The sequence below is a fragment of the Vanacampus margaritifer genome, chromosome 2, assembly GCF_051991255.1.
Source record: "Vanacampus margaritifer isolate UIUO_Vmar chromosome 2, RoL_Vmar_1.0, whole genome shotgun sequence".
NCBI classification, from domain to species: domain Eukaryota; kingdom Metazoa; phylum Chordata; class Actinopteri; order Syngnathiformes; family Syngnathidae; genus Vanacampus; species Vanacampus margaritifer.
Window position 1 is genome coordinate 37,130,439 of NC_135433.1, and position 26,915 is coordinate 37,157,353.

At 41.8% G+C, this 26,915-nt stretch overlaps 2 protein-coding genes across 3 annotated transcripts; both read right to left on the minus strand.

The window, feature by feature from the left end:
- Positions 1-2,882: 2,882 nt before the first annotated feature.
- On the minus strand, positions 2,883-11,723 carry and2 (actinodin2). The gene is made up of 6 exons (XM_077556327.1): positions 11,655-11,723; positions 11,503-11,579; positions 8,993-9,037; positions 8,664-8,827; positions 5,972-6,871; positions 2,883-3,269 (listed from the first exon to the last, which is right to left on the minus strand). Exons 2-6 carry the CDS (start codon positions 11,558-11,560, stop codon positions 2,883-2,885), a joined length of 1,554 nt encoding a protein of 517 aa, XP_077412453.1. The 5' UTR covers positions 11,561-11,579; positions 11,655-11,723.
- A 7,063-nt stretch (positions 11,724-18,786) lies between these two features.
- Positions 18,787-24,718, minus strand: LOC144042649 (apolipoprotein D-like). Of its 2 annotated transcripts, XM_077555502.1 has the most exons (5): positions 24,672-24,718; positions 23,784-23,918; positions 23,133-23,254; positions 22,965-23,050; positions 18,787-19,232 (listed from the first exon to the last, which is right to left on the minus strand). In XM_077555502.1, the coding sequence occupies exons 2-5, from the start codon at positions 23,895-23,897 to the stop codon at positions 18,973-18,975; spliced, it is 582 nt and encodes a 193-aa protein (XP_077411628.1). In that variant the 5' UTR covers positions 23,898-23,918; positions 24,672-24,718; the 3' UTR covers positions 18,787-18,972. The 2 variants fall into 2 exon arrangements, 1 of the variants encoding a protein (XP_077411628.1); XR_013290939.1 differs by lacking the exons at positions 22,965-23,050; positions 23,133-23,254; positions 23,784-23,918; positions 24,672-24,718 and adding an exon at positions 20,288-20,755 and having other exon boundaries at positions 19,086-19,232.
- Positions 24,719-26,915: the final 2,197 nt, after the last annotated feature.

A 26,915-nucleotide genomic window follows, 5' to 3' on the forward strand; every position in this document is an offset into this window, starting at 1 on the left:
TTTGTTGCTTTTGTTTCTTTGTATTTTCCTTGTTTTTTGTCTTGTTTTTGTTTGACAAAAAAAACATTTTTGGACTCCACCTCTGCCTTCTTGCTGCTGCTTCCATTCATTTGGGTCCTCAACCACCAAATTCCGGACACAACCTGACACAATTGACGCAGGATTGGGTGGAGCTGTTGATCATAACAGGAAGCAAAAAAAAAAGTCTAAAGAACTCCCCCAAATTAAGCAGGATATCGGCCATTTTGGTTTGAAGAAGTCATTTGGATGAATTTCAGGGCTTTGATGAACTCCTCCATTCATCCGTTTTATAGCTTATGATGTTCAGGGTCACGGGAATGACTGGGCGAAAACACCTGCACTTACCCTGGTCACCAGTCAGTCACATAGCACATATAGTGTAGCCAGACAACCATTCACACTCACAGCTTTGATGAATTAGCATAAATGAGCCCCACTTAGAAGCAAATATGCTGAACGCCAAATGGCTAAACTTTTTTACTTATGCCATTCAATGCAGACGGATCATCAAGTCAAACAAGATGATCATTTGGAATACTCGTCGCGATGAAGGGCGGAGAAATGGCCAAGGCTGCATCAGTTTCGCCAATTAGCACAAAAATGGTTTGACATCCATCACAAAATGAAAAAGTCTCCAAGAACCTTTCCAGAAATTGAACAGGAAGTCATCCATTTTAGTTTGTAACAGCCATTTTGGGCTAGGTCCATGGCTCGGATTCCTAGGAAATCTATCCAAATGAGTCCCAATCGGAAGCAGCTATATGAGACAGATGGCTGACACAAAATCACTAAAGCCCAAGACCATGAACTCAAAGTTTATTAATCTTTTTTTTTTGCTGTGAAAAAAGGGTCTAATTCCCCCCAACCGCCACCGCCACCACCACCACCCTTGACATTGACGTTCTGCCAAAAAGCATGTATGAAAAACTTTTAACTCTTTGACTGCCAAAAACATTAAATGACGTTTAGTAAAAACCTACGGAGGGCCGCCAAGGACGTTAAAAGACGTTCTCCAATTTTTTTTATTTTTTGGGGGGGAAACGGGTGGTGGAAAGCCTTGGCCAGCTGTGGTGAAAGTTTCAAGCAGATCTAGTTAGCCTAATTACTATTTTTGGCCCCTAGATGGCAGCAATGACTCTCTTTTGACAAGATTGGGTAGGCGTCAGTAGAAGATGTGAGGCGTAGCTAGAGGGGACAATTGCTGGGGAAGGGAAGAGAACATGGCGACCGGTTGCAAGCAGCTCACGCTCGAGCAGTTTTTTTCAAAGACGAAAAGCATCGGCCAACGCTAAAGAGCACATTGATGACGACGATGATCATCATCGATGATGATTATGGTGACTCCGAGGTTGGAAGCGTTGACGCGGCAGTAGAAGACGTGAGGCGGAGCTAGATGGCTGAGGAAGCGAACAATGGCGACCGGTTGCAAGCAGCTCACACTTGGGAATTTTTTTCAAAGACGAAAGGCATCGACCAACGCTAAAGAGCACATTGATGACGACGATGATCATCATCGATGATGATGATGGTGACTCCGAGGGTGACGGCGAAGTTGCAAGCGTTGACGCGGCGGCTAAGACGACGTCATAAAGGTTCACGGGCTAGCGATGCTAACACCGGAAAACGCGGAGCACAACTGAGCACGCTCAATCGGACGACGAAGAGTGCCCCGAGTCCAATGCATATTCATCGGAGTAGTGGGTACAGTCTGCTACTTGCCATTCCCTGGAAAAAAAGGCCGTCAAGAAAGTGTAACGTCTGCACGCGAAACGGACAATCGAAGTGAAACGTATCTGTTGTGCAAATCCTGCTCCGTCTCCTTGCACGCAGGGCAGTGTTACAAAAGGAAAAACTGTATTTGAAACATCCACATAATTGTAAATAGTACCACAGTTGCACACATTTGTAAATAGTTTGCCAAATTGTTTTGTCAAATTGTTACACTGTTGAATGGAAATAAACGTATTTTGCAATCTAAAAACACTTTTTCATTGTTGGTGGTGGTGTATTACAGAAGTAAAGCACTATTTAGGTGTTTGTGGCATCATTCATGGACAAAAAGAAGTGTAGAATTCACTAGAGTGCATGAAATAACATCGTTTCACAAAAAGCTCTGAAACTAACCATTTTCTATTGTTGATTACTGAAGAACGGAATAAGGTAGAAACAAACTTTTTTTCTGATGAAAGATGAGAGTTCAATCTTTCATTTGGTAGTAAGTGTGTTTCCATAGTCCAAACACAACATTTTCTGTGGACCTTGAAAGATCAGTCAAAATGCTTAAATCGGCTGGCACTGGCGACATCCCGTTTCTGAAAACGTCTGGCAGTCAAAGAGTTAATAATCCTTGCTTGAAACTCAAGAAGAAGTCATTGATTTTGGTTTGAAGCAGCAATTTGGGGTGAATTCCATAACTTTAAATGCTACAAGGGAATTTGGCCAAATGGTTCCCAATCATTACCAGGTGTTGCCAACAGCTGGATGACCCTTACTTGCGAAACCTATTTACTATAATGCGGGTGGAGCAGTGTGTCAAAGTTTGAGCATTTCAAGGATTCACCATGAGAAAGAAAGTGGGTGCAAAAGGCCCATTCAGCTTTAGTTTTTATTATGAACGTCATCCAAACGGAATAAAAGAAGTGGCTGGAGATGGAAATCAACATTAAATACGCTTTGGGTATCTTGACAAAGGAATGTACAACAGATGCTGCAACCTAACACTACCTATCTCTAACAGACACATCTATACATACATGACTTTTTTTCTACAATCATACAACTTTCATGTCATTTGACGGTACTGCTGATTTTTTTTTTAACTCACATTTTTGTCGCTGTTTCAGGTATTCTATGATTTTTGTCTACATGTGCTGGTTCATGATGCCCCTGAGGAAGACCTCAAAACGAGGGACGCCAGATTTCTTGGCCTTCTTGGTTACTTCCTGGGCGGGCTGCTCCACCGCTTTCTCTTCGTCATCTGTGTCGGCACGTCGCAGGCGACAGTTGTAGTCGAGCTCGGGGTCACAGTGCGGGTCGGGGAGGATGATGCCGCCCTCGCCGGGTGCATGGTCTCGGACGGCGGAGGGTGCGGCAAACTTCGCGCAGGTGGGGTCAAAGGGATGGCAGCGGGGCTCGGTCGGAGCCTTGGCCTTCTGGTGGGGGTCGGCCGGGGTGCAGTCTTTGTCATAGTGCACATAGCAATCGTTGCCCTCCTTGGTCTTGCCGCGGATGCCCAACTTGTAGCGGACCTGATTGATTGATTGGTTGATTGATGGTTGTTTTGGTCAAAACAGACAGCAAGTGAAAGCATTATGCAAGAAAAAAATCACTACTGTGTTTCCACACTATCTACAAATCTGCCATCTATAGTGATAAAAAAAAATTTTTTTTTACTGTAATGCCATCACATGTAGAAAGGAAAGCCACACACTTTTCCACGATTTATTAACGTGTAAAACACTCGAGCAGGAGTTGCTATTGGCCGTAGATCACAACCAGAAACTCACACGCCGATGTCACACCTCCAGACCACGCCTCTTAAAGGCTCATACGATATCTACTATAATACTACAGTAATTTCTACACATTTTATGCTCAAATTGATTTTGTGTGTGTTCAAGACATTTACAATGTGTCTTAAAAGTGTTTTTTAATTGTTTTAAATTTGTTTGTAGCACGAAGAGGTAAAACAACTGAAAATGTTTTGATGTGGTCCCTCAACATTGTGGATTTTTAGCTGTTGTGAGTTGGTTTAATGCATTCACTGTTAGTGGTACCTTGGCTTATGAGTTTCATTTGTTCCGAGACCAAGCTTGCAACTCAATTTACTCGTATATTAGAAATCAGTTTTCCAGGAAAAAAAAAGAAAGAAAAATAAATCAGTTTTCAATACTGAAATGATTTGAAATGGCATTAGTAAAGAACCACAATTTTTTGTGTTGTTTATTTAAGGTATGCAGAACTGTATTATATATATATATATATATATATTTTTTTTATTATTATTATTTATTTATTTATTTATTTATTTATTTACATAACTTAAATTAACAAACACCCCAAAATTTTTGTTCTTTACTAATGCCATTTCAAATCATTTCAGTATTGAAAACTGATTTCTAATATGCGCGAGCAAATTGAGTTGCAGGCTTGGTCATGGAACAAATTAAACTTGTAAGCCAAGGTACCACTAACACCCAATTCACGCTGACTGCGGAACGGCCACGGTGTGTTTTCCGTACGGCCGCCGCACGGACTGCAATTCACACCGCATAAGTTGCGTGAGCTGGTCGTGTCTGGAAATCTGCACCCGCCAGATCACAAGATCATGGGGGTTTACATTGGAGAGTTGAGTTCATGCGATAACAACTGCGTATATAGAGTCCTATTAGTAAACAATAGCTACAATTGTCAAATGATCGATATACTTTTGGACACTATTTCTGGGATTTCTACCATGGGTAAGTACGTTTTGTGTTTAAATAGTGTTATTTTGTCATGTTTAATTTATTCTGAGCTCGTTTTTTTCCCTTAAATGTCCGACTCATGTCATGCTATGTAGTTAGCTAGCTTCCCTCCCAAAAAAAAGAGTTTTCAAGCGGTTGTATTTTTAAATATATTGATGCCGACGCTCGACTTCCTGTCCGGCTCGTGTAATTTCTTCAGCTTCATGAAAATCCGCATGCGGCGTCCGGAAAAAAATAGAATGCTTGCGGAAACCTTCCGTTCCGCACCGCATACGCAACGCACTGCAGCTAGTGTGAATTGACACACAGACTCGAATGCTTTCTATTCCTTGCGGCGGCCGTACGGAAAAACGCACGGCGTCCGTTCCGCAGTCAGTGTGAATTGGGCGTAACAGTGAATGTCTATCTAAGAAATCTTAGAAGACAATGTAAAGAAGCAAACTGGTTTTATAAAGTCTAATTGCTGTACACTTCTACTGTAGTGATGTTATGAGCTGGAGTCTTTAACTGTCTGTGAGCGTCTGTGTGTGAGTTGTAGCCACTGATATGCATATAACTAGATAGCCGATTGGTCAAGACTTTTGAAGCCTCGAGGCCGCCATATTACTACTCCCAACAGACGTTTCTCGGCACGATCCTATACATTTACTTACAGTATCAAAATTGGAGAACATTTGAGACAGTACTTAGTAGAAACAGCATGATTTATGTTTTAAATTTGTTAAACATAAACAAGAGGACTTTATAGACATTTTACAATTTGCCTTAAATACTGTACATGTAAAATGTTATGCTTTATGCTTTGATGTTTACAGGAGGAAACTTGTATATGTTTTATTAAAGAATGATACCTGTAATTCAACAAAAGATGCGACTGCCAAATCTAATATCGGGGTCTAAAGAACTGAGCGATAAAAGAAAAAGGGCGACTTCAAAGCAGCACATACCGTCACTTGTTAAAAAATAGTGACCGCCTAGCCACAATTACCCTCGGCCCTATACTAAAAGCCTACGGGCTGTATATGTCTAATCTGTACGTATATTTACAGTTTATACAGTAGTCTGCTTGCGAGATGGGAAGAGTAAGACGGCCGCCCTGTGGCTTCAACGGCTTGCACGGGTGTGTATGGTCTATCGGCTATCCAGTAATATATTTAGATCCGTGGTTGTAGCATACAGCAGCTCCTTGCGAGTGGTTTCATTTTGTATTGTTATGTGGTGTGTGGCTCTCCTTGCCCACATGGGAGGGCATTACAGTACTTAAATTTTTCCATTTTTCTTTCACTTTACGGGAGCTGTGGCGTATCTGAAGCCCGCTCAAACCCAAAATTTTGACTCACAATTACAAAGCAAAAAAAATAGCAAGAGAATCGTTCCGTAGTTACTCCAAAGTCAAGGTAACAATGTACAGTAAATAATAATTCAAAGTATTCAAAGTGAGGGTAACACTAGTCAAAACATTACTCAGGATGTCAGATTCAGACCTGTTGCTCTGGCAGTTGTGGCTGGGGCTTGCGCAGCGCTGCGGCGGCCGCCAATATGCAGTAGGGATCGTAGCGGGGGTCACAGGTCAGGGGCGCGGCAATGTGGGCGGGCTGGCCTTTGGGGGCGTACTCCAGCACGGGCTTCGTGAGGCTCGACAGCTTGGTGGCGGTCAGTGGGTTGCAGCCGGCGTCAAACAGCGGGTTGCAGTGCTGCTCCTGAGGCTCCGCCTCGGCACCCAGGCCGGCGGGGGCGGCGACGTTGCCCACACAAAGGGGATCTGTAGCCGGGTCGCAGCTCGGAGAGAGCAGATGGTAATACCCAGTGGGGGCCTTTTGAACCATCATTGGCTTGCAATAAGGGTCCTTCGGGTCACATTTGAGGGCGGCGTAGGACGGAGCGGGACCAGTGGCGGGTCGATAGCCGTACGCCGCCCTTAAGTGGTACTGCAGACACTCCACGTCCTCGTGGTTGCAGATCCGCAGCAGTTCAGTCTTCTGCTCATGGTTCAAGAAGGGCTCCAGGACCGGAGCGTAGTGGTAGAAGCCTGTCGGGCTCTTCATGGGCATGGGCAGCATGGGGGTGAGGATGGGGGGGGCCGCCTTGGCCGGGACCGGTTCAGGCTCAGGGGCAGCGGCGGCCTTGGAGGTCAGCGGGAAGAGACAGTAGGGGTCGACGTAGGGGTTGCACATCCGGACGGCGGCGGACTTGACTGGAGCGGGCATCACCACGGCCGCCTTGGGCTTGCTGGTGGACTCGGCGATGCATTCTGGGTCATCGGACTCGGCGCACGCCTTGTAGATTTCGCTCAGGTGTTTGAGGTAGTGGTTGAAGGTCGGGCCTTCTTCGGTCCTGTGCTTGTTCTGAAGGTACGCCACGTACAGACGGTCCAAATCCTCAACCTATAAAGAATGTTTGAAAAAAAGTTGTTTTCTGTCTTGTTCTGAAATTTCGGGACTCTGTCTTGAGCTGTAATGCTACATGTTTTCAGTACAGAAAATATGCCAAGGTTTAGAGGCATGCCAAGTTCCCACATGAAAAAATAAAATATTAGGGAAGGCAAAGAAAGTGTAAATGCCTCAGAGTCTAGACATACGGCTACACTGTAAACAAACACAGTGTGGCTCAGCCTGTATGTTGTTAATATTTGAAATCTTCTTCTCCGCACGCGCTCCTCTTTAATATGCCATGTTTGGTCAATCAATTTGTCTTCATTTAAATTACATGTTTAAGTTTAATGTATTTTTTTTTCATCATTTAAACAAAAAATATCTGTCAAATATGGCCACCTTCCTAAAATAATGGCCCAGGTTAATTTTTCGTTTTTCCAGATAACACAAAACAAAGAACCAAATACAATAATGATTCTCAAAGTGCAGTACGAGTATCCCTAGTGGTACACAGGCTTCCTCTAGTGGTAGGCAAAATAATTATTTAATGTTCAATCTTTACATATAGTGGCTTTAACTTTTTTTCAAGTTGCTATATACTTTTATTGCAAATATTGTGGTGTTAAGATATTAATTGAATTCATCCCGCAAGCATGTGAATATGGCTATCATAAAAAAAAATAAAAAATTATTAACTCATTCACTCCCAGCCATTTTTAATGAAGCAACCCCCTTCGCTCCCAGCTGTTTTACTGGATTTTGACTGATTTTGCAAGGCTCACAGAATATTGTGTTCTATTACTATAAAAAAAAAACATGGAACCTACCAAAAAAAATAATTCAAGTCTCTTCTTTCATCAGGAAAAAAGTATAGTTGTATCTATTTCCGTTTTGCAGCAATTAGCATTAGAATATAGCTAAGTTTCATCATTATTCACGAATCTGTTTAAACAGTGGGGGAAAGAGCTCTTTGCAACATGGCAATGGTTGATCTTTTATACTCTGCTGCCACCTGCTGGCCGTTTTTGTAATAACTACCATTTCTTCAAGCGTTCTGAGGCTGCATCAAAGCTTTCTGTATGCTCTAGCATAAAAAAAAAAAACATTTTAAAAAATGTAAAATTTTTGGGAGCATGGTAATTAACTCATTCACTGCCATTGACGTTAAAAATTCATTTGAACTATTTCTATGGTTTAACATTTTTTGCACTTTTGTTAACAAGAGTATGAAAACCTAGAAAAAAATTATTGTACATTTAGAACAGATATAAAATTTATGATTAATCGTGAGTTAACTTGTGAAGTCATGCAATTAATTACGATTGAAAAATTGAATCGCCTGATGCTCCTAATTTTTTATCATCTTTTCTTCTTTTTTTTTAAATCTCATCAGGTGATTAATTTTTTTTAATGTAATTAATTGTTGACTTCAATAGTTAACTCACGCATAATCATAAATTTTATATCTGTTCTAAATGTAAAATAAAAACAAATTCTAGTTTTTTATACTCTTGTTAACAAAAGTGGAAAAATGTTAAAGTAATAGAAATTTTTAACATCAATAGCCGTCAATGGCTGTGAATGAGTTAAAATAAAACGTATTTATACGTTCTGGGAGCAAATGAGTTAAGTTGGGCCACTCATATGAAGTTTTTTTTTTGGTACTAAGGAAATAGTAAGTAGTATTTTCCGGAGCATAGGTTGTAAGTATCTCTGAGCAAAAAGTAATTAATGAAACCAAAAGGAAAATCCTTGACGCAAAAGCCGCATGAGAAGCTGAATAATAAATGTTGGAAGCACTCACCCCCTCCTGGTTGTGGCTGTCCATGAAATGCTTGTACCAGGCCCAGAAGTCAGGGACACGCTGGAACTGGGGCACCGCCATGACGGGTGCGTTCCTCCTGTGGCGCGCCAGCTTCCTCAGGTTAGCTGCGAACTCAGCCTTCAGGTCATCAGACACCGCACCAACTTGAAGGCACAACAAAACGACGCATGAACAACTCCTGCAATAGCTGGAATGTCATTTAGTACCATTTTTCACATTTCATTTCATTTTAATGTTCCACATCTCATTTGCCCACATCATATTGAAAAGTGATGAGAATCCCCATTGACACATCCCCAGGTCCTCACCTTCCTCCTCCTTGCCCTGCTTGAGTGGGACGGCCCCGAGGAACTCTGTTAAACACAAACAGGAGTCACATTAGCAAGCAACAGGCATCTTCACTGACAAGGAGCAGATGTCGCGCTTTCCCTCCACACGGAAGGAAAAAAAACGCTGAGCCGCCCAAAAGGGCCCCCGGGGGTGCGGAACGCGGCAGGTGCCCGGACCGTGGCGCCCTGGCAGCACCCGCCCTGGCTTTTAACTAGCGTCTGTGTGCTTATACAACAACCGGGGGGCCACCTCCACCTGTAAAACTTCAAAGTGTGGCCCTCACCCACGCTAATTATTGCTGTGCTGTAAAAGAAAAATGAAAAACTGTATGCGGATGTGTTTGTGTGCATTCCCGTGTGGAATATCCTCTGCTCCACCAGGGGTTTCCTTCTGAAGTTTAGCATCCATAAAAGTCAAACTGTCTACTCAGCTGATTGGGGCACCAGCTCAGGGTCTGGATGTGACTTTTCATGAGCTTTTCAGGGGTGGGGGGGACCTTTTCATCTATCAGAGGCCATTTCGGCGGTTCTATGGTTGCCATTTTGCAATTTTAAAAAATGGGTTTCATATTACAAGGTCAGGCCAAACCCGAAAACTACTCTCGGGTCGCAATCTCAGTGCACGTCCCTGAATTCTACTCTTAGAATGTGAATAGCATAATTATTCCATTTATTTTCTTTATAATATATGAATTCAGTAACACTTTCATTTGAGTTTAATTAAAATAGTATTTAACTTTTTAGATTTAATCCGATTTAAAATCATGTGATGCTAGATTCGGCTTTCAATGTATTTTTTTAAACCATGCAAGGCTGAACCATATTTTTTTGTTTTAATTAAAATTTTGATGTGTGTACATCTTTAGCTCTTATTTAATTCATTTTAGAATTCTACAAAAAATATCTGATTTTAAAACACATGGGCGTTAAGAAAAAAAGGTTTATTTAAACAAAATAAGTTCAATTTATTAATTTTTTTTACCATTTTTTGGAGAACTTTAAACCTATTCAAGCTACCACATGTGCTTCAACTGGAAAAAGTTATCCGAGTTTAAATGAAACTTTTAGGCTTTTAGAAAATGGAAAGGCGTTCATTGTAGTTCCTAAATGGACTACATGAAATAATGTTCATTTTTCCATCATTCGCAGTACTTTGGGTACTAGAAATTATTTAAAAATAACCCTCCTGGTTGACTGGTATACTAGATGTTCATTCGTCAATATGACCAGCTTTTTGTATCTTGTAAGCATCAAATATAAAGAAATAAACCCCCAAAAAGGAAGACATTACTAAGTCAAATTATTGTTTTTTTGTTTGTTTTGCTGTTAATATTCAAAATCTTCTGCCCTACCCCCTCTCCCCTTTAATTTACCGTGTTTGGTAAATCAATTTATCGGTCCTATTACTATTATTTTTTTCATCATTTAAAAAAAATTGGATTTCAAACCATGTGAGGCTTTTGGAATTTTAAAAACTTCTTTAAACGTTTGCACTTTCAGAAGTTTAAAAATAAAAAAAATATGCAATTTCTTTATTTCAGGGGTCGTCAACAAATAAACACTGGCAGCACAAGTAATAGTCGAATATGGTCACCTTCCTGAAATAATGCCCTAGGTTCATTTTTCATTTTTCCAGACAACACAAGAAACAGAAGCAAATACAATTTCTCAAAGTGTTGTACGAGTATGCCTAGTGCAGGGGTGCTCAAGTTGGATCCTCGAGAGCCCCTATCCAGCCTGTTTTCCATGTTTCCCTCCTGCAGCACAGCTGAATCTAATGATCAGCTCATCAGCAAGCTTCGCAGAAGCCTAATAACGATCCTGATTATGAATCAGGTGTGTTAGTGGAGAGAAACATGGAAAACAGGCTGGATAGGTGCTCTCGAAGACCCAACTTGAGCACCCCTGCCCTAGTGGTACGTGGGTTCCCTCTAGTGGTATGCAAAAGAATCATTTAATGTGCAATCTCTGCATACAATGTCTTCAATTTTCTTTCTTTTTAATACAATACAATACACACAGAAATTGGATGGATGGATGTCAAATATTGACTCTTTTTTTTTACCTTTACACTTTTATGTACAATGGATTTTAATTGAATGCTTACATACAGTAAGTACAGGTTTTATTTCCCTATCTTTAAACGTGGTTTGAATCTTTGTTGCAGACTTGGGCCGACCAAGCTACTGGATTTGAATGTTGGTCTTTATGATGGTGATTGGAAAGCAATGTCTTTTTTGAAATGGTCTTTGGTATAAAAAGTTTGAGAACCACAGAAATACAAAATGTAGGGCCAATTTTAGGTGGCAGACCTCGTGATCGATTATTTGAGCAAAGAGAGTTTTTGTCCAAAAATGACGAATAACTGACAATGGCAACAAGCACTTTCCATTTTGCAACCCCATTCTGGTCATTAAATACACTAAAACCTGAAACCTTCTATATATCTTACAGGAAATTTAAAAGCTAAAAAAAAAAAAAAGCATCACCTGGTAAGAGAACGATGGCGAGAAGGAATCCAGCATAGATCAATGAAGGCGATGCCATGTTCACGTTGAGGCACTTCCTGTGCGTCAAATAAAAAGCATCAGAATCTGACACATATGCCAATTTTAGCAGAACTTTTGACACAAAGTTTTACCTGCACTGGCGCTCAAGTGGTCTCTGTGTCTTCTGCTCGTTGGCCTTAGTTTGTCTGCCCTACTGTGCCTCTCTGACGCCCAATATGGTGCGGGCGGGCAGCGGCAGCGGTTTTAAGGAGCCCCCCCCCCCCCTGCATCGTTAAAAATGAAAATGACAACGGGTTGCTGTTGGCTGCCGCCCGATTGGCCGCCGCCCCGTCCAACGGCAGCCCTGTCATTAGCTGTCAGGCGGAGCGGAGGCACGCATTAACAAGAGGAGTTTGTTTTTTCCTGGCAGGTTTTTGCTATCATTCGATTTTATACATTTACATAATGGGTTTATTGGGTGGAAATGAACAGCTGTTAGCTATTAAATCCACCTAGATGCAGCGCATCTCCATCGAACCCAAACCGGAGCCTTGCAAAATGGTTCTTTTACATGACGGTAACACAAACATTAACAAGGTCAGTCTTCTCTATAGATAATGAATGGACCTATAACGTTTCCCTGAGGAATGCCACTCCACATTGTGTCAGACTGATGATTGGTACTTTGAATGGCTATTGGAACTGCTGGCGTGTAATATTAAGGATTATTCTAGGCCTGAAACCAAGATTAGGGGTTGAAATTGGGGTTTCAAGACAGGCTTTGAAATTAAGGGTTCAAGATTGGTTTAGATTTTTAAACCGTTTCAAATTAGGGTGAGTGTTTCAAACTAGGATTGAAACAAAGGTTAAGGTTTCAGAATTACAGTTTCAAGATAGTATTGGGGTTTCAGATTTGGGGTTGTGCCAAACAAAGATGCGGTTTCAAATCAGAGTCAGGGTTTCAAATTAGACTTTCAAACCCAGGGTTAGAGTCTCAAGTTAACATTTTAAGCAAAGGTTATAGCTTCAAGTTAGAGTTTCAGCTAGTACGGGTAATAGTTTGAAGAATGGATTAGGGTTTCAGATTAGTTATTCAAGGATTAAAACAAGGGTTGGGATTCCAAATTAGGGTTTGGAACTAGATTTAGGGCTCCAAATTACAATTTAAAGCCAACTTTGGCATTCGAAATTCAGTTTGCAAGCCAATGTGAGGATTTCAAATGATTGAAGTAAAGGTTGGGGCTTCAAATTAAGATTTCAAGCAAAGGTTAGGCTTTCAAATTAGGGATTTAAGGTTTTTAATTAGCATTTCAAGAAAGCTCTGAAATTTAAAATTAGGGCTGGAGTCAGGGTTCACACAACATTCAAGGCACACAATTCCGTCTCCAATTACTATCCAACTAGGCTTCATCCAATTCCGATTAATCGATAAAGAGGTGTGCCCCAACACTTTTTTGTTCATCGAGGTAGTGTAAAAAGCTATTCAGCTAAATATAAGCCATTAAAAAAATGTTTATGATTTTCCTTGAAGCGCCGCCATGCTTTTTATGGTGGAGGCACTGAGGAGTCATTAGTGGAAGCAGACCCCCTAACCAGGACACGCTAATGAAGCTCAATCCTGCTGCTCCTATGAGGAAAATTCAGCCTTTGGGGTTTCGTCCACCATGCTTAGGAATGCCACGTAGCCTGCATGGACTCAACAAAAACAAAAAAAGTTGTAAGTCAAGATACTCCTTCTTCAAGGCACTACTCTACTTTAAAAAAAAATCATAAATGAATGACAAAGTTAAATACAATTAAATAAAATGTTTTTTTTGTCACACGTTCTCCTTCAATTCTGCGCCTTAGCCACCTGGGGGCAGTATAAAACAGACAGACATACGGGTATCCTGAACTGGAGGATCAAATCCTCTCTCAGATTCTCAGTATGCCAGTAATTTTAGTCGTTCTTCGCAGAGATTAAAGAATATATGCCAGTGAGTATTGTTATATTATCGCGCTACATTTGTTGCAGCACTGTTTTTGTTCAGTTTCCCCTGCTTAAAGTGGTGTTAGCATAACATAGCGATAGTGTTTGTTTAAAATTCACAAAAATATCTGTTTCAAGAAACAGGTTGAAGTTTGTTTGATTCCGCAGGAATGTTTATTTAATTATTAGGGCTGTACATGAATCGGTAGTGACTTGAACTGAGTTGTGATTAGGCCGTTGAAAATGAACGCCAAATCCGATCTTTCCTATTGAAGACAGCTAGAACACGTCATAGCATATTGTCGACAGAGAGAAATATGTCTACGTGGAGAGTGCTCATGCTTGAAAGCTACGTGAGTACATGCTACATTCGAGAGGATGCCCAGAAGTAGTTGTGGGGATATTTGGCCAGCTACGCCGACGCCTCGCTATTGGTCAGCTAACATTGTGCTAGCGGCAAACAAAAGGGAGCTTTCAAACTTGGATGCCGGACCTGAGAGATGAGCTAGCTAAGCGCTAGCTAAGCGCTAGCTAAGCGCTAGCTAGAATGAGGCTAGTAGGGACGTAAATGGATTTAAAATGAGACCAAAGAGAAAAAACATCCTTTGTTCTGTCGTTGGGATCCTGGAGGTTAAAGTAAATGATTTGAAATTAAAATGGTTAACATATCTGTGTGTTGACACACTAGCGTATGCTACACATTTGAATATGATGTGATGTCTTTGTAAACATATGATCAATAAAGTGTTACATAAGTAGCCAAATGAAGCGCATTTGCCATAGCCAACAGACTATGATGTGTTTTTTGGCAAAAGTACAATGAGTGAGTAACCCGTTTGAGTTGATTTGGTCATTCTGTGGCTAATGTCAAAACAAATAGCAAATGTTGAGTCCAAGCTCTACTGATTACAGTGTATCTGCCAAACTGCTGCTTGTTGTGAATCGAGTTGAAGCACCTGCCACCACCGTACAGCGCTTCATCTCAAATTCATGTTGCAAGTCAAAGCAAAAAAAATGGGGTGGGAATCTTTGAATGTCTCACAATTTGGTTCGATTCCGATTTTTGGGTGTGCGATTCGATTCAGAATCGACTTTTGATTAGGGGGCGATTTTTGATTCAAAATGATTTGATTGACAATGATTTCTGCTTCAATTTATAGATGTTCAAGGAATCGTAATGATCTACAGTACTCCAGCCTGACTCGCTAATGCTAATTAGTGTTCTACTTGCAGCACTTTCATCACTCAAAAGAACAGCTCCACGCTGCAAAAAAACAACTTTTACTGGAATAAATTGATCGTGACTTTTTCCTTCTACTCAACTGCTAATGTGGCTACAACTTAACAGTGTATTAGACCGCATGGAACCACACTGCCCCTCAGTGGCCAAAACGGGTACAACATGAACAGCGCTCCAAATAAAGGCACACAGACAAAGGGAAGACAGCAAAAAAATATTTAAATAAAATCGATTTTGGGACATTTAAAATCGATTCTGAATTGTACTAAATGAGAATCGCGATTCTTATGAGAATCGATTTTTTGGCACACCCCTAATTCTTTCCCTCTTTGCCATATCAGCCGTCCATGTTGACGCGGGTAAGAAAATGTGGGTTGGGAGACTCACGCTGCTTGTAAAAGACATTCTCATGAAAAAACAGACTCTTGTAAACATGATGCAGTGCCTGTTAACGTGGAGCACACAATTAGACGCCAATCTCCTGTAATTTTCTCAACCACCAAAATATGAATTTATTTATCTTTTGTTTTTGAACATCTAAGCAGAGAGATGCTAGCTGAAAAAGACATATTACATATTACTGGAGTCAAATAATACTGTACGTGACTACAGTATACCATAGGAATCCCCCAGATAGCAGGCAAATGTGCCCCCTAGTGGTTGTGAGCATTATACAGAATGAAATCAAATACATTCAATCAAGTAAGAGTTTCATAGGGGTTAGGTTTTCAATTCAGTGTTGGATTTTTGAGCTTGTGTTTGGGTCTGTTCTTAAGTCAGAATCGGAGTCAATCCCAGCTGAATTTTGGTGAGAGGTAGGATACACCCTTGACGGGTCGCCAGCCAATCACAGAGCGCATATAGACAAACAACCACTCACACCTATGGACTTCACACACAATTTACAAATTTGAACTTTCAATTGTCACAATGCAATCGTGTATGTATGGCTCTAACACACCACTCGTCACATGTCACGTATGACATGTTTACAGGATCCCATCATAAGTATAATTACTTGCCAGGTGTTGCTCTGCGCTGGCGAAAGAATCTGTGGGATTTGAAGAATCCCACAACATCTGCAGACTGAGGTTAAAAAGCAGGATGATGACGGAAAGAAAATTGTATGTCATTAAGACATGGAAGCAAAATGGCAGGTTTTCTTCTTACTCGGACGAATGTTCCGTATGGTGGATTTATATAAGATCTATCCTGGCCTATTACTGAATGTCATCGTTGAAGAATAGGTCCTCAGGTCCAGCCACAGAAAGTGGTGGTCATGTCTCTGACAAGGAGACATTTTGTCCACAAAGCTGCATTGAAGCATCGTACCTCTGCTGCCCATTTCTATGCATGAGATGTGTTCCAAGACTGGCGTCACAAAAGATATATTTCAAACGCAAACTTCTGTTGTGCCTTGGGCTACTAATTTAATTCATTCCATAGCCATGCTTGAAACTCAAATTACTCACCTTTCCCCATTGGAATAAATTGAAATACCACCAATCTTTTCCAGGCCTTTAATTCAATGGGCATCGTGCTGCTCCTTCTGGTGTGCACCTCGATCATCTGAGGGCAATATAAGACATAATGAGGTGCCTTACTATATACAGGTGAGCCAATTTTTTTGGAGATATGATCCATCACTCGGACGATTTATTTATTTGTATTTGTTTTGTGAGCGCAGACTTGTTGTGATATGGCTGGACGGCGGGCGCGCTGCATGTTGGTAGTGAACTCAATCAAAATCACAATACCAGCATTTGGGCAACAGTTCTTCAAAAAAGAGGCTTCAAGCTGTTTATTTTCACTCCTAGTTGAAATTTTCTAAATATAAAAACTAGAATTACACATTGTCTATTTAAAATAACCACTTAGTTTAGCCTTTTGCCTCTACCTTAATGCTAATGCTAACACATAATGGTAAATTCATATATAACTCTTTAAGCAACAGATATTTGAATGTAAATGTTACAACAACGGAATTAGACATTTAATTTAACAGTAATCTCATCCCGATATTCTTTAGGAGGAATTTAGAGGATCTGAGGTCTACAGATGACCTACTGTAATGTGTGTATCCGGCTCTCTCATATTGATGCACGATAATTAAAAAAACAAAACAAAAAAAAACGAGCTGGATAAGTTTGTCGGATGATCATTCTCAGCCATGTACGTGCGTGTTTGTTTACATGCGCCATCACTGTCAGTCATTGGATAAAGCCCCCTAACACCCCCCCCCCTTTTTTTTGTTTTTTGTTGTTGTTGTTGTTGTTTTTTGCATCATCAAAACATCCTAGTTATGCCGGTGTAGCTTCAATGAGAAAAGTCTTTTGATTCTAAGAGTTGAGCAGAAGTGGGTCAACAACAAAAAAGCAACTATGGTGGTTTACAATAGTCTGGCGGCCGTGAAGGGGCCTTTTTGTGAGCGACTCACAGATGACTACCACGGAAAGTCGTGGCTACGCCTTGTTGTTGTCATGGTTATGGCTGACCGTATCGCGCCAAGATCTCATTATAGTTTTATTATTATTACTTATTATTATTATTATTATAACAAGCGCAGATTTTGCGGGACATGACTTCATCATAATAAAAAAATAAAATATCTAAAATAAAGTACAGTGGTGCCCAGAGTGAAAAACTAACCTTGGTTAATGTTTCGAATTGCAGTTTCAAGCCAATGTTAGGATTTCCAACAAGGGTTTCTAGACACAATTCAGCTTTCAAGTTTGTGTTGAAAGTTGGGGTTTCAAATTTTCAGTTTGAAGACTTGTTAAGGGTTCAAATCAAGGTTTCAAACTCTAGGTTTCAGGATTTATGATTAGAGTTTTAAATTGGGGTTTCAAGCCTGGGTAAGGGCTTGAAATTAGAAAAGGATATAAATTTGGGCTCAGGGTTTAAATTTAGCATTCAAGCTGGGGGGTCAGGTTTCTGAAACGGGTCAAGCTTTCAAATTAGAAAATTGTCGATATCAATAACGGACTGCAAAAATTAATAAATGTGTTGTAACAGAAGAAGAGTGTACTATTAGGCCCATGTTGCGGTATCAAACACTGGTATAAACACATCAAATGCAAACATTTCATGTAAGCCTGTTGGATACAAAGTCTTTTATGTTGATTTTACGATGTCGGTGTGTGTTCCAGCACACACTCTGTGCTACAATTAGTGGGGACTACTGATGTGATGGCTTTTGTTTGAGCAGCAGATGTTTTAGGCGTCTTTCTCATTCTGCTTGTCAGACCGACTTTTTTTGTTGGCTTTTAGCGGTTACGACTTAACCCAGCAGTTACAATAAAACACCAGACATTGTGTCACCACAATGGGAGGCTACAAAGCGAGCTACACAGATAGCCATCTTCAGGCATCTTTTTAAAGAAGTCACATGAAACCAGCCTGCCCTTCATGCCCATCACAACCTATAAATGATGGGCATGATGAATCCATGTATCAGGATAGATCATTAAGAATCACGTGACATCAGATCAATCCGATTGTGTTGTGTGGAAACAGCAACCAGCAGCACATAATTATGTGTTAGCTGCCTAAACAGGCTGCAGAAGATATCAGAAGAGGACGCAGATGTTTATCGACTAGACGGGCTGCAAAAGATATCCAAACAGGAATTTTGTTAGATGTACTTGTAAATGCAGATGCTGAAGAAGATAGGGAAGGAGTACAAGTATAATGCTTTGATGAACTGTAATGATACTGAAACAAGAACCTAAACAGACTTCAGATGATATTGAAACCGGAATAGATCTTTATTGCCTTTAATGGTGCAAAAATATTTCAAAACAGGAATTTTATAGCAAGTATTTAGCTTATTATCTAGACAGACTGCAAAGACTATGTAAACAGGAAGTGAGTGTTTATTGCCGAGGCAGGCTGTAGAATACATCTAAGCAGGAACTAGACGTTCTGAAGCGGTGACATGTTTATGATTAATGCTAGCTGAAGACAGCTACGTTTGTTGTGGGGGGCCATTTTGAAGTAGGTGTCGTCTCTTGCCTGCGGGCATCAAAATGGAGTTAGATGATGCATACTGAAAACTAACAAGAGCACACATGAATTGAATTTAAAAGGTTTATTCATTCTAATTGCCAGCTTTGCGTCACTGGTTTAGGCTCCTCGTGATAGTGATAAACTAACTGCTTCAGTATATTGTAATCAATTTTACATTGGCTTGCTCATTTCCAGATCATTTTAACTCCTCTCCTCTCAACAAAAGCATTATTTTTGGAGAAAAAAAAAAGCATTAGAAGAACTGGTCATCAACCCAAGGCGCGTCTTTGTCGCAGCCCTGCTGCTTGGTGTCAATCATGCGGATCACGTCAATGTTGTTGTTGGCGAAGATCTCCTTGGCGCTGTCAATGGTTGACCTTGGCAGGGTGCGCGTGCGGCTCAGGATCCAGGCGAAGTCCAGGTGGAAGAGACGCAGGATGTCCGTGCAAGAGTACACCACCGCTGTGTTCACGTAGTCGGTGGACAGGATCCAGTAAGGGGAAAAGGGCAGCACTGATGGATAAGAGACACATGTATGAGTACAACCGTGCCTCCATTTAGATTTTGTATTGTACAGTATAGTGTTATGGTTTGGGTTTGGTTAGTTTTGTTGTTTTGTGTTTCGTCAAGATCTGTGTTTTGTTTGGTTTTGGTTTTCGTTGTCTTGTCTCCTTGTTGTCATTGGGCTCGTCATACCGATCCCCTTGCGTCATGTCCAGGTGTTTGTCATTGTCTCGTTAGTTTGCTCCTATTTAGTTTCCTCCTTCATTGCATTCTTTGTTGGATCATTTGTTTGCGTTTCTGATTCCGCCGTTTGTCCTGTCCTTGCCCTGGTTAGTCTAGTGAGTTTTGTTTGTTACTTGGTTTCTGATTTTTGGTATTTTGGTTAATAGTATTTTTTCCACGACCCTTATTTTTGGGTCCTCCACCCCACAAATACCAAAACAAAATAATCCAACCAGAAAAGGACCCAGCAGGAAGACCGGCACGCCGGTTGGCTGCGAAGCGCCCTCGGCCCGGCGTCCACCCCCACGCCCTTCTTGTAAATTTTGTTCTTTCGTCTGTAACCCATGCACCTGTCTCCTCTACTCCTAGCATGTCCCTTCAGTCCCCCACCCACACATCTTTTTAGATTCAGATTCTGACCTCACTGCAATTGAAGATGGCCCTATTTTGGTTGATTTACTTTCTGGTCCAGATGATCATTTAGACACAGATTTTGATTTTCACAATCGTTTTTCTAGCCCCTCCCAGTATTCATCACGGTTTTCTTTAGATTATTCTTTTCACTCCACACCTATCGTGTTCCACTCACCTGTGTCGTGTTCCCCGAGTGCTTCCGTGTGACACTGTTTTGCCACCCCACATTTTTGTTGGCCCCTGTTTTAGTTTATATTCTGATTTAGATTCTGATTTTGATGAAGAAATGGAGTCACCTGATTATGGTTTGAGTGCATGTGAGTTTTTTTCATTTTTTTTGTCACCCCGTTCCTCATCCTCGTGTGCACCCCTTAGCCCCACGTCGCTTAGTTCCCTGTCGTTTCCCTCACCTCGTTCTCCCTCCTCACCTTGTTTTGTCCCTTCTAGTCCCGAGTCTTTAGTTCCTGTACCCTCGGTCCCTAGTGTCTCCTGTGTTCCCCAACCTCTATGGCGGCAGGCTGATGGGGCCCCAGTCCCTGCTCCACGGCGGCAGCCAGGCTCTAGACCCTGCTTCAGGGCGGCAGCCGGCCCCAGTCCCTGCTTCACGGCGGCAGCAAGTCCCCATCCCGGCTCTTCGGAAACCTCAAGTCCCTGGTCCTTGTTGGCCTAAAGTTCAAGCTCAGCCGCTGCCGCCCCTGTCCTCCTCGCCTGTGCCGCTGCAGCACCAAGCTTCCGCATCTCTGCCGCTGCAGCTCTATGTTCAAGCGCCTGCTCCCCAGCTGCTGCAGCCTCAAGCCCATGTTCCTGTTCCGGCGGCGCTAGCCCTGTGGCCGCCATTTGCTCACATTCCGGCGTCACAAGCCCTGCGGCCGCCATTGCATCCTCTTCCGGCGGCGCAAGCCTTCTGCTTTCCGTGCCAGGGCAGTGCGGACCCTGCATGGCCGCCTTCTGCTCCAGTGTGGCATTTGGGCCGCCCGCCGGGCACCCTTCCTCTGGCGTCCGGGCCACCCTCCTGGCCGCCCCAGCCGGGCACCTCTCGTCTGCCGTCCGGGACACCTCCTGACTGGCCTTGGTAGGTGGGCCGTGTTCTCGCCTCCATGCCCCCCTTCTGCCCGCCTCGGTTTTGGACTCTTTTGTTTTGGACTTTGTTGGGCTGTCTGGGATCTGTCCCTTGATGGGGGAGTACTTTTATGGTTTGGGTTGATTAGTTTTGTGTTTTGTCATGATCTATGTTTTGTTTGATTTTCGTTGTCATGTCTCCTTGTTGTCATTGTGCCTGTCATAACGGTCCCCTTGTGTCTTCCAATCAGCACCCTCTGCCCCTTGTGTCCAGGTGTTTGTCATTGTCTCATTAGTTTGCTCATATTTAGTTTCCTCCTCCCCTGCATTCTTTGTTGGATTATTCATTTGTGTCACAGTCTGTCAGTCGTCCTGTCATTGCCCTGGTTAGTCTAGTGAGTTTTTGTTTGTTACTTGGTTTCTGATTTTTGGTCTTTTATATAACAGCATTTTCCACGTCCCTTGTTTGTTCCTTGGGAAATAAAATCCCTTTTTTCTTCCAACCTGTTGCAAGCCTGCCTTGCCTCCCTCTTTCCTGCATCTGGGTCCTCCACCGCCCACACACCTAGATCAACTTATTTTTATTTTTTTCTACTTGAATGTATATTGTGCTTTACAGCACATTATTTTCCCCTCTAGAAAGTTAGGGAGGTTTTAGACAAAATTCAATCCAATGGATTTTGAAATTTCCATTAAATATTAGGCAACTTCTCTCTCTACCCACTCTTAAAACACATCTTTGTTCTTTGACATTTGACTCGGCATGAGGCTCATTGTTTCAATGTTTTATGGTGCCTGTTGTATTTTACTATTAATTTATTTTTTACTTACCTACTTGTGTTATTTTATTTACTTATTAATTTACCCACTTACGATATTAATTTGTTTGGTTTACCTGTCTTTATTCCATGACTGATTTTTACTCCATGTACAGCACTTTGTATGAAATGAAGTTCCGAGTTGAGTAGTTTTTGTGACGTCAGAACTATAGTTGTGATTTTGCCGACTGTCAACTGCACAATTGAGTGAGCTTGGTTTATTAAACTGATCTCTCTGCATGGCGACTGTGTCCGGCTGTCAGCATGCATCAAAGTATCCAATCATCACGTCGATTAGACTGCCTTTGAAAAGTAGTCCGATGGCTCTAATTGCAGCCGCTAGCACATTAACACTGTAGACGCCCTAAACACTGACAACAGGACTACACTGGCAACAGGCACCATGTGATACAATGTCAGCATAATTAAGTCTTCTTTTAGTGCCCTTAATTGGCGATCAAACGAGATTTCACTGACAAAGTTGTTTTAGTGACTTTGGTTGCAATAGTTTATGCTGGCAATATGAACGGCAGACACATTCCGCAAGACGAGTAAAGTCATCCGTTGCGCCGCGACAGGCAAAACGCTCCCGGGAAAAACTTCAAAATAAAAGCATTTCTTGCATTGCGCTCCACATATTACTTGGTATGGGAAGGTTTATTTTGAAGTTGGCCTTTCAATATAATGCCAGCCCTACTGGCGTTATATTGAATTATATATACTATAATATATTATATATACTACTACTACTAGCACTGTAAGTGACTCAGTAAAATACTGTTATATTAGTCACTTTTTGTAGAGAATATAGAATATATGCCGGCTATGAGTATTGTGATAGTCTGTCATGTACAGTTGTGCTTGAAAGTGTATATACTCAAAGGGTATGGTAAGAAAACAGCGTAAAATACCTTCAAAGGTTGAAGTTGACACGAGTAGAGATGTGCAAGTGAATTGTTGGCGACGATTCATAGCTTTCTTTGTGCTATTAAACGTTAATATTTAGCTTTTTTACATTTACAGTTGTGCTCACAAGTTTATTTAACTTTCAAGTACAACTGTAGCGTTTGCATTCATTTCAATGGGGAAAGACAATTTTAGTGTTTTAAGTGACAAGCATGGTCACAGAACAAATTGAACTCAAGTCACCAAAGTATGTTAAAATGTTATTTAAAACCTGATCTGTATATATGTATTAAAGGGCTTGACAAGATTACTTAAATCTCACCGTAAGAGTAGCTTATTCCAAGTTTGGCAGGATTCTTCTGATCCTCAGTCACACCGGTTCCTTCGATTTTCCTAAGCTCTCCTTTCCTGTCGATCGAGAGAATTCTTGTTATGTATAATATTATATTCCGGGAAATTTCATCATCATCATATCTTTTTCCCCACTCACAGTATTTCCGAGCTAACAACTCGAATGGACCTGTCCCCTCTGTATGTGAAATTGGTCTCGATGCAGCGGCCCCTCTCGAACTGCGTCGGCAGTCTGGCGATTTCGACCCACCTCCCCATGAACTGTAACAGGCATAATGATCATTGTTTTGAATGTGTAGAGTTGATTGTTGAAGAGCCAAACAACTGTGAAGGAAGGTTTGGATTTTCTGTCTAAAGAAGTACACAACCTGAACATGACATCAGTCCTGGTGGGTTTGGGACATTTCAGAAAGATGGTACTTCAGGCAGGGGGGGAAAAAATGTATGAAAAACACTTGTAGGCCATAAACTAAGACGATCAAAAGGCATCAGCATTAATTGATAACTATTTGAATTTGGCTACAACTAGCAGAAGTGTTAGCTTGATGTCTAAAGACGTACAGTGTGTGATCTTCCTTGTACGGGACATTCCAAATGGTTGGACTGGCAGTGGCTGATGTTTGTGCAATGACTCCTATTGATTTGCAACCTGCTCAGAGTTTTACAATGCTTGTTTTTCCGCACATAAACAGCACACTGGTCTTTGTTAGTTACAGTGATGCCTTGGCATACAAATTTATTCAATTATTTTAAATGAGAAAGAGAGAAAGAGAAAAAAGAGAGATATGACCTGTTTGAGGTTGAAAGCTGGTTGAACATCGGGTTCTGGACATGGGCCCCAGTGAGGCACCTGAGCTTCAACGAGTGGCACAATGAATGCCACCAGTACCAAAAACAGCTTCATGGTGAGCTTCACCTTTGAAATCTGACAAAGATGAAAGGTTTTGATGGTAAACCAGACATATTGTGCTTTATTTCATAACTGAAACCAATTCTTAAGATGTCTTGTGGCATTCTATAAAATTGTGTTATAACAATGCCAGAATGGGCTATTGGTTAGCCCATCTATGGCATTTTCTGTTATGTGTTAGCATTAAGCTAGCAGACTTAAAAAGAAAGTTTTGTGATTAGGTGTGAATAAATGGGGGGCTATTTACAGCAGCCAATATAACTAAAGCACAAATTAGCCAACTAGCCTACAACTGAGGACATGTAGCTCAATTTTAGTTAACAATTACATGTTTTCTTTGGATCACATGCACTTCCATTATGCAACTCTTATGCTACTGAACAAGTGAAGGATGCATTGTAAGATAGATTGTGATCCATCTTTTTTTAATTTCCAAATTTAAATGTACATATATTAGCTACAGGAAAAAAATGGCAAGAGATTATAGATAGCTATAGTTGAGGGGAAAGAATCACAATTAAACAAGGTTTTGATTGAATTATTTCAATGCACATGCATCGCAGCTCACTGTATACAAACACTAGTATCAAAAACAATGCAGTCATCTTCAACAGTGCTTCTACTCATTTTTTGTGAACCAAATGTATGACAAAACATACAATTCGCAAATAAGTCAACAAATATTGTTTAAAAATTCATGTAGGCAAGTTTGTGTGCTTAATCCTGCTTATGACCAAATGAAGTTATGAAAAGATAAAAAGTTCTTACCTCAGATGTGGTCGGACAGAAATGTTGCAGCGAGTGAGATTTGGTCCACAGTGTGCCTCTGCGTCATCAATGCTGTCTTTGTGCTCGGGGCTTCACTTTATTTCAAACTTGAAGTCAACTATTAGCAAATTAGAGTCATAGGGGACATACCAGGAAGTGTTATGAAACAATCTTGATTGGGCCTCTGCTGTGCCACATACAGATATTAATTAGAATTCTGAAGAGTTTTTTTTATTTTTTATTTATGACTAGCGCTTTACACAAAGCTCATATTTGATAACATTTGGACAAAATCTCTATGGCAATACTGTTTGAAGGGCCCTGGAAATGGTGAAAATCTTCCTAAAATGGCAACTTCAAATGAAAATGGCAGACTTCCTGCATCTTTTCATGCATGGGATCTTCAAACCTTCAAACCTGTTCTGTATCTATTAATGATGAACATGATGTACTGTACTGTGTGTGTGTGTGCGTGCGTGCGCATTTTTGTTTGTTTGTTTGCTGGGCAAACCATTTTGAAAGTCTTCTCAACCACACCAACACTGTCGATATACACATTTTGGATAATTTCCCAGATCTGGCACCAATCGTGGACCTCGCCACCCCATCTTTTTCTGAAACCCGGCAAGCCATTGCGGGCCTAAAGAATAACAAAAGCGCTGGACCCGATGGCATCCCTGCAGAGGTTCTCAAACACGGAGGGTATCTCCTCACGCGCCGCCTGCATCTCCTGATGGGAAACAGAGAACTGTCCCACAGGATTGGAAGGTTGCTTACATTGTGCTTATCAACAAGCAGAAAGGCTACAGAACAGTCTGCGGAAACAGCCGAGGAATTTCTCTCTTCTCCATCACAGGAAAAGTTCTGGCAAGGTTGCTTGAGCACATTTCGGAAGCTGTGCTTCCGGAAACTCAGTGTGGCTTTCAGAAGACTAGATTTGTCTTAAGACAGCTAATGGAGAAGAGCAGAGAATATCACAAGGACCTCTACATAGCCTTCATTGACCTCAGCAAAGCCTTTGACACCATCAACCGTGAGTTGCTGTGGAAACATCTCTCCAAACTTGGGGTACCACCCAAGTATCTCTGCATCCTCCAGCAGCTACATGATGGGATGTAAGCCAGAGCGCTCACAGGTGAACGTTGGGGTAAAGCAGGGCTGCGTCTTGGCTTCATGCGACATGAAGATGGTGTCCATGTGGAGGACCGCCTAGATGGAAGCCTCTTCAACATCCGGCGGCTTCAGGCCCACACAAAGACACAAACCTGTCAAATCTGTGAGCTTCAGTATTCTGATGACTGTGCTGTCTTGGCTCACAGCCCAGAATCTATGCAGCACGCCCTCACCTCCATTTCGAGTCTCTACCAATCCTTTGGTCTCCAGGTTAACATTCACAAAACTGAGGTCATGTCCCAACTCACTACCCAAACCTCCGCACCCCCCAGTTTTCATATAAATGGCATTCCACTGAACACAGTGGATCACATCACCTACCTTGGCTCCACCTCATGCTGTTCCCTTGTCGCCTACACAGCAGGGTCTTCCAAAACAGAAACTTGAAGGTCAGCACCAAGTTTGCCGTGTACAATGCAGTATGTCTCTCCACTCTCTTCTACGGGGCAGAGTCAAGGACCCCATACCGCTCAGTAACTGGAGGCCTTCCACATCCGCTGCTTACAGAAGATCCTTGGCCTGTCCTGGAAAAATCGAGTCCCCCATACAGATATCCTCAAGAATAGCAACTCTATCTGTATGGAAGCAGCCGTGGCTAAGAAGCATTTTCTGTGAATTGGACACACCATCCGCATGCCTGACCACCGTCTACCCCGCCAAGTCCTCTATTGCCAGTTGAGAGGCGCAAAGCGCTCTGCTGGGGGGACAAAAACGGCGTTTCAAGGACTACACCAGGGACCTCTTAAAGCACGTCAACATCAACCCCACGCAGCTTGAAACTCTGGCATTTGACAGATCAGCTTGGAAGATGACTTGTGCCACTGCAGCTACACAAATACATCAAACCATCCAAGAAAGACGATCCGAGAGGCGCATTAAACGACACCAACGGGCGGCTGGTACCCCCTAGCATCCGGGTTCCCTTGCCCCATTTGCAAGCGGGTATGCAGCTCAAGGATCGAAATGGCATTTTGTATTATATCCAGAGGTAGGTAGTAACAAGTTACATTTACTCCATTCCTCTTACTCCGCTATATTGGGCTACACTAGAGTCGTTACCCGCCGGCCCAT

Coding starts and splice junctions, on each gene's coding strand:
- and2 (XM_077556327.1), bottom strand. CDS start 11,560: ATGGCATCGCCTTCATTGATCTATGCTGGATTCCTTCTCGCCATCGTT. Junction 8,828..8,992: donor GCAGGGCAAGGAGGAGGAAG/GTGAGGACCTGG, acceptor TGTGCCTTCAAG/TTGGTGCGGTGTCTGATGAC. Junction 6,872..8,663: donor ACAGCCACAACCAGGAGGGG/GTGAGTGCTTCC, acceptor CATTCTTTATAG/GTTGAGGATTTGGACCGTCT.
- LOC144042649 (XM_077555502.1), bottom strand. CDS start 23,897: ATGAAGCTGTTTTTGGTACTGGTGGCATTCATTGTGCCACTCGTTGAA. Junction 23,051..23,132: donor GTTGTTAGCTCGGAAATACT/GTGAGTGGGGAA, acceptor CTCGATCGACAG/GAAAGGAGAGCTTAGGAAAA. Junction 19,233..22,964: donor TGGAATAAGCTACTCTTACG/GTGAGATTTAAG, acceptor CTTATCCATCAG/TGCTGCCCTTTTCCCCTTAC.